This window comes from Argentina silus, assembly GCF_951799395.1.
Source record: "Argentina silus genome assembly, chromosome: Y".
In the NCBI taxonomy this organism is placed as follows: domain Eukaryota; kingdom Metazoa; phylum Chordata; class Actinopteri; order Argentiniformes; family Argentinidae; genus Argentina; species Argentina silus.
In genome coordinates, this window is record NC_139654.1 from 2930001 (window position 1) to 2937500 (window position 7500).

At 52.4% G+C, this 7500-nt stretch overlaps 1 protein-coding gene across 1 annotated transcript in view; it reads right to left on the reverse strand.

Annotated features, from left to right (window-relative positions):
- Positions 1-1948: 1948 nt before the first annotated feature.
- LOC310823603 (formin-binding protein 1-like) overlaps positions 1949-7500 on the reverse strand; it is a gene marked incomplete at both ends in the record, with an annotated part of 6403 nt that continues 851 nt past the window's right edge. The window contains 6 exons of the mRNA XM_083696491.1: positions 1949-1956; positions 2185-2424; positions 2629-2807; positions 3520-3605; positions 4343-4475; positions 6773-6882. Coding sequence (XP_083552617.1) covers positions 1949-1956; positions 2185-2424; positions 2629-2807; positions 3520-3605; positions 4343-4475; positions 6773-6882 — 756 coding nt within the window. The remainder of the gene's footprint in view (positions 1957-2184; positions 2425-2628; positions 2808-3519; positions 3606-4342; positions 4476-6772; positions 6883-7500) is intronic.

Consider the following 7500-nt stretch of genomic DNA (forward strand, 5'->3'; position numbering starts at 1 on the left):
GTATGTAAGTATGCACGTATGTACGACACTTCATTTAATTCGTTTATTGGTTTTTTCGTTCCCCCAAAAAAGTGCATTCAAACATCCCAGAATGCATCACAACCACACACCGCTGTCGCTAGGAGGAAACCACCCCCCCCCCTCCCTCCGCTAAAAATCGACCAATCCTATGTATCGATTGTTTTTCAAACCCCTCCCCCCCAATTAAAAAAAAAGAAAAACATTATAATAATAATACAAAAAACACATTCATAATTCATCACAATTCATCCACAATTCAGAATTATTATTGAAAAAAAATCATAATTCATCATATTTTTGTTCATAACAGACACAGTTTCAGGGGTCGTCGGAAAACAGGAGAGCTACGTTTGGGATTCATAATCGCATTCATAATTGCATTCATCATATTTCATAATTCAGACGTATTAATCCCTCGTGTTGATCTTGGTCGTGAGTGTTAGGGTTAGGATTCTGAATTTGTTGTGATATTCATAATCATATTTCGGTGCATGATCGTCCTCATATTTTAGCATCATATTCCAAAATCATAATCATATATTATGATTATAATCATACTCCGTATTCATCATCATATTAAATAATTATAATCATACTCTGTAATCATAATCATACTCCATAATACCAATCATAATTCACAATCATGGGGGGGGTTGTTGAGATGCAGCAGTGGCTTCTGGGAGTTGTAGTCCCAGAGAGGAAGAGGAGGAGAGAGAGAGAGGGGGGGGTGGGGCTTGGGTCGAGGAACTACAGGAAGTGGGGTGGAGGAAACTACAGGAAGTAGTTTAAACACTACAAAAGGGTGGTTTTAAGAACTACAGGAAGTATTTTGGTCCTATGATGGAACGACACGAGGAGGAGGAGATGTCGGCCATTTTGTGTCCTCTGGTCGGCCATTTTGTCTGACGAGTCGAGGAGGAGGAGGAGTAGAGAAGAAGGAGGCAGGTCGGCCATTTTGTCACCCTGAACTCTAATCAATCCCCTTAAAAAGTCACACACAGACTCACTCACTCATTCACTCACACACACACAATCGATTCAGGCATTAATCAACGATTCGATCAGAAACATCGATTCAGGCATTAATAAACGATTGTGGAAAAAACATTGACTAAGGCATTCATAAACAATGAAATGAAAAACAAGAGATTAAGGCATTAATGAACGATAGTGGAAAAATGAAAAAACAGGCATTCTTCGACGACGGATGAAAAGGGAGGGATGAAAAAACAGGGAGATGAAAAGAAAGACAGGAGGAGAGGAGAGGAAGAGGAGAGGAGGAAAAAAGAGGGATGAGGAAAAGGAGGGGGGCGTTGGGGAGTTTAACATGCTAACAGCGCCAAACTAACCTAGCTAGCAGGTGACTAGCAGTTATTAAACCAGTTATTAAATAGATATTAACCAGTTATTTAACCAGTTATTAAATAGATATTAACCAATTATTTAACCAGTTATTAAACTAGTTATTAAACCAGTTATTAAATAGATATTAACCAGTTATTAAATAGATATTACCCAGTTATTTAACCAGTTATTAAATAGATATTAACCAGTTATTTAACCAGTTATTAAACCAATTATTAAATAGATATTAACCAGTTATTAAACCAGTTATTAAATAGATATTAACCAGTTATTAAACCAGTTTTTACATAGTTATTAACCAGTTATTAAACCAATTATTAAACCAGTTATTAACATGCTATTAACGCCCTCTTTCGAGAAACAACCTCCCAGAATCCTTTGCAGGCCATGCAATGACTCATGCGTGAACCACATGCCTTAACCCCGCCCCTTAAGCCATAACCCCTCCCCCCAGCCTGTCTGGCTCCTCCTCCCAACCTCCCTGGCTCTTGCCCCCAGTCTGTCTGGCTCCCCCCCCACCCCACGACCTTTTGACCTTTTTGGACTCCGCCCCCGCCCCCACTCAGGAACCTGTAAGGACCAATAGGAGGAGAGAAGAGGAGGAGTCACAGGTAAGTCACATGATAGATAGATAGATACTGTAGACAGACAGACAGACGGATAGAATAATAGATAGATAGATAGACAGATAAAATCAAAAACAATCGATCTGATCACACACACACAGATACGTGTGTGTGTGTGTCTCTCTCTCTCCCCTCCCCCCCAAAAAACAAAATCAGATATACGTGACCGCACCTTTCCTCTGGTCCCCCTCCTCCTTGTCCCTCCTCCTCTTCTCTCTCCCCCCCTCCCTCCCCCCTCTCGTCTCCTCCTCCTCCTCCTCCCCCCCTCGCCTCTCTCTCTCCACGTACGAGCTGGGGACGTATCCTTCCTTCCCTCCCTCCGTCCGGGCCCGGGTCCAACCGTCCCCCTTGTCCTCCTCCAGGACAGAGAGGACCTGTCCCTCTGTGAGGGGGAGGGTGCCTTCGTTTTGACCTGTGGGGGGGGTTGTGTGTGTATGAGAGAGAGAGAGAGGGAGGAGGGGAGAGAGTGTGTGGGGATGTGTGTGTGAGAGAGGGAGGGAGGGGGGGAGGAAAAGAGGGAGGGGGAGAGAGTATTATTAGCATGTAGCATGTTATGTCATCATTTGCATTTGCATTTGCATTAGCGTGAGCTTAGCACACACACACACACACCCACCGTCAAACGAGTACAAAGCTGTGCAGCGTCCGATCACGGGGAGAGGATCCCCGTCGTCATCATCGTCGAATTCATCGTCAAACTCCGAAGCGTGTGTGTGTGTGGGTGGGGGGGGGTGGGTGTGTGTGTGTGTGTGTGTGTGTGGTCCTGGGAGGAGGGGGGGTCGTCGTTGTAGCCACCGTCGGGGCTGAGAGAGAGAGTCATTAGCGGTTAGCGTGTAGCATTGCATGTGTTAGTATGTTATTATGTACGTATGTATGTATGTATGTTATTATGTATGTATGTATGTATGTATGTATGTATGTATGTTATTATGTATGTATGTATGTATGTATGTATGTATGTATGTATGTATGTTATTATGTATGTATGTATGTATGTATGTATGTATGTATGAAAGTATGCATGTATGTATGTTAGTATGTATGTCTGTATTAATATGTATGTTAGGATGTTATTATTTATGTATGTATATACATGTATGTATGTATGTATGTATGTATGTATGCATATTAGTTTGTGTCTATGTATTAATATGTATGCATGTATGTTATGTATGTATATATGTATTAATATGTATGCATGTATATATTAATTTGTATGTATGTATGAAAGTATGCATATATGTTAGTATGTATGTATGTATTAATATGTATGTTAGTATGTTATTATTTATGTATGTACGTATGTATGTTAGTTTGTATGTATATGTATGTATTCATTTGTATGTATGTATGAAAGTATGCATATATGTTAGTATGTATGTAAGTTAGTATGTATGTATGTTAGTATGTATTAATTTGTATGTATGTATGAAAGTATGCATATATGTAAGTATGTATGTATGTATGTATGTACGTCTGTTAGTGTGTGTGTGTGTGTGTGTAGTACCTCTCTCGCCCCGCAGGGGGCGGGACGTCACTGGGTCGCCTGTCACCACGGGAACCGTGCTTCCCTTCCACCTCCGAGAGCCAGCTCTACACACACACACACACACACACACACAGTTAAAGACGAAAGAACGCTCCCTTCTTCCCTCCTTCCCTCCCCCCTCTCCTCCCCCCCCTCCTCCCCACTTTTTCTCCCTCCCTCCCCCACTCTCCTCCCCCCACCTCGTTCTTGTGGATCTCTGAGCGGAGGCGGTGGACGGCGCCGTTGGTCTGGACTCCCTCCCTCCCTCTCCCTCTGTCTCCCCCTCTCCCTCCCCCTCTCCCTCCCCCCACCTCGTTCTTGTGGATCTCTGAGCGGAGGCGGTGGACGGCGCCGTTGGTCTGGACTCTCTCCCTCTCCCTCTCCCTCCCCCCCTCTCCTCCCCCCACCTCGTTCTTGTGGATCTCTGAGCGGAGGCGGTGGACGGCGCCGTTGGTCTGGACTCCCTCCCTCCCTCTCCCTCTGTCTCCTCCCTCCCTCTCCTCCCTCTCCCTCTGTCTCCTCCCCCTCTCCCTCCCCCCCTCCCCCCTCCCTCCTCCCTCCCCCCCTCTCCTCCCCCCACCTCGTTCTTGTGGATCTCTGAGCGGAGGCGGTGGACGGCGCCGTTGGTCTGGACTCCCTCCCTCCCTCTCCCTCTCCCTCCCCCCCTCCCTCCCCCCCTGTCCTCCCCCCACCTCGTTCTTGTGGATCTCTGAGCGGAGGCGGTGGACGGCGCCGTTGGTCTGGACTCCCTCCCTCCCTCTCCCTCTCCCTCCCCCTCCCTCCCCCCCTCTCCTCCCCCCACCTCGTTCTTGTGGATCTCTGAGCGGAGGCGGTGGACGGCGCCGTTGGTCTCCGACAGGGAGAGCGAGAGGGACTGGGCGTCGCCCATCTGGGGCGAGCGCAGGTACACGTCCCTCATCTTGTTGAGGGCGTCCCTGTGTTGGGGGGGGGGGGAGAGAGAGAGAGAGAGGAGAGAGTTAGTCATCTTGTTGAGGGCGTCCCTGTGTTGGGGGGGGGGGAGAGAGAGGAGAGAGTTAGTCATCTTGGTGAGGGCGTCCCTGTGTTGGGGGGGGGGGGGGAGAGAGAGAGAGAGAGGAGAGAGTTAGTCATCTTGTTGAGGGCGTCCCTGTGTTGGGGGGGGGGGAGAGAGAGGAGAGAGTTAGTCATCTTGGTGAGGGCGTCCCTGTGTTGGGGGGGGGGAGGGAGAGAGAGGAGAGAGTTAGTCATCTTGTTGAGGGCGTCCCTGTGTTGGGGGGGGGGGGGGAGGGAGGGGGAGAGAGAGAGTCATCTTGGTGAGGGCGTCCCTGTGTTGGGGGGGGGGAGAGAGAGAGTCATCTTGGTGAGGGCGTCCCTGTGTTGGGGAGGGGGAGGGGGGGGGGTGGAGGAGGAGGGAGGGAGGGGGGAGACAGAGAAGGAGAGAGAGATGTTGAGGGAGAGAGAGGGGGGGGGGGGTCCCGTTTGCGGTCGAGTTACGGTCAAGATTCAATTTAGGGTCAAGTGTATGTAAGTTAGTATGTATGTATGTTAGTATGTATTAATTTGTATGTATGTCTGTATGTATGTATGAAAGTATGCATATATGTAAGTATGTATGTATGTATGTATGTATGTATGTACGTCTGTTAGTGTGTGTGTGTGTGTGTGTGTAGTACCTCTCTCGCCCCGCAGGGGGCGGGACGTCACTGGGTCGCCTGTCACCACGGGAACCGTGCTTCCCTTCCACCTCCGAGAGCCAGCTCTACACACACACACACACACACACACACACAGTTAAAGACGAAAGAACGCTCCCTTCTTCCCTCCTTCCCTCCCCCCTCTCCTCCCCCCCCTCCTCCCCACTTTTTCTCCCTCCCTCCCCCACTCTCCTCCCCCCACCTCGTTCTTGTGGATCTCTGAGCGGAGGCGGTGGACGGCGCCGTTGGTCTGGACTCCCTCCCTCCCTCTCCCTCTGTCTCCCCCTCTCCCTCCCCCTCTCCCTCCCCCCACCTCGTTCTTGTGGATCTCTGAGCGGAGGCGGTGGACGGCGCCGTTGGTCTGGACTCCCTCCCTCTGTCTCCCCCTCTCCCTCCCCCTCTCCCTCCCCCCACCTCGTTCTTGTGGATCTCTGAGCGGAGGCGGTGGACGGCGCCGTTGGTCTGGACTCCCTCCCTCTCCCTCTCCCTCTCCCTCCCCCCCTCTCCTCCCCCCACCTCGTTCTTGTGGATCTCTGAGCGGAGGCGGTGGACGGCGCCGTTGGTCTGGACTCCCTCCCTCCCTCTCCCTCTGTCTCCTCCCTCCCTCTCCTCCCTCTCCCTCTGTCTCCTCCCCCTCTCCCTCCCCCCCTCCCCCCTCCCTCCTCCCTCCCCCCCTCTCCTCCCCCCACCTCGTTCTTGTGGATCTCTGAGCGGAGGCGGTGGACGGCGCCGTTGGTCTGGACTCCCTCCCTCCCTCTCCCTCTCCCTCCCCCCCTCCCTCCCCCCCTGTCCTCCCCCCACCTCGTTCTTGTGGATCTCTGAGCGGAGGCGGTGGACGGCGCCGTTGGTCTGGACTCCCTCCCTCCCTCTCCCTCTCCCTCCCCCTCCCTCCCCCCCTCTCCTCCCCCCACCTCGTTCTTGTGGATCTCTGAGCGGAGGCGGTGGACGGCGCCGTTGGTCTCCGACAGGGAGAGCGAGAGGGACTGGGCGTCGCCCATCTGGGGCGAGCGCAGGTACACGTCCCTCATCTTGTTGAGGGCGTCCCTGTGTTGGGGGGGGGGGGAGAGAGAGAGAGAGAGGAGAGAGTTAGTCATCTTGTTGAGGGCGTCCCTGTGTTGGGGGGGGGGGAGAGAGAGGAGAGAGTTAGTCATCTTGGTGAGGGCGTCCCTGTGTTGGGGGGGGGGAGGGAGAGAGAGGAGAGAGTTAGTCATCTTGGTGAGGGCGTCCCTGTGTTTGGGGGGGGGGGGGGGGAGGGGGAGAGAGAGAGTCATCTTGGTGAGGGCGTCCCTGTGTTGGGGAGGGGGAGGGGGGGGGTGGAGGAGGAGGGAGGGAGGGGGGAGACAGAGAAGGAGAGAGAGATGTTGAGGGAGAGAGAGGGGGGGGGGGGTCCCGTTTGCGGTCGAGTTACGGTCAAGATTCAATTTAGGGTCAAGTGACGGTCATGTTACGGTTCTGGGTCCCGTTTGCAGTCGATTGACGGTCAAGTGACGGTCACTTTACGGTCGAGTTACGGTCAAAACTCAATTTACGGTCGAAAAACATGGTTAAAACACGGTTACCTCTGGTCCACCTCCTTCTGTAACTCTCTCCCCAGCTCGTCCAACCGCTGCTGAAGCCTCTTCCTCCTCTGTTCAGGGGGGAGGTGACTGAAGTCCTCCAGAGACGGGGGCTACACACACACACACACACACACACACAGACAGACACACACAGACAGACAGAGAGAGTGAGAGAGAGAGACACACACACACACACACACACACACACAGTTAGGACAACGACCATCGAAAAACCTACCAGTCGGTGTGTGTGTGTGTATGTGTGTGTGTGTCTCTCTCTCTGTCTTAGCACGCTAGCAGGTGGGGGGAGGAGAGGGGGGGGGAGGGGGGGAGAGAGGGGGAGAAAAAGTGGCGAGGAGGGGGGGAGGAGGAGAGGGGGGAGGGAAGGGAAGTGGAAGTGGAAGGGAAGCACGGTTCCCGTGGTGACAGGCGACCCAGTGACCCCCCCACCCAAATCCCCATTAGCATTAGCGCCCATTAGCCCCATCTCTCTCACCTTGGGCTTCTTCCCAAACAGCCACAGCTTGTTCTTGGCTTTCCCCAGGGAAGGCTTCCCTCCTCCCCCATCGGGACCTCCAGGGTGACCCCCTCTCTCTCCACCCCCGGTACCCCCTCCGCCTCCTCCTCGCTCTCCCCCAGAAAGGGAGTCCGATTTGGGGGTGGAGAGGGCCGTGTTGGAGCCGTCCTGGAGGTTGTGGAGGTTGTGTGATGGTGGCTGTAGTCCTCGA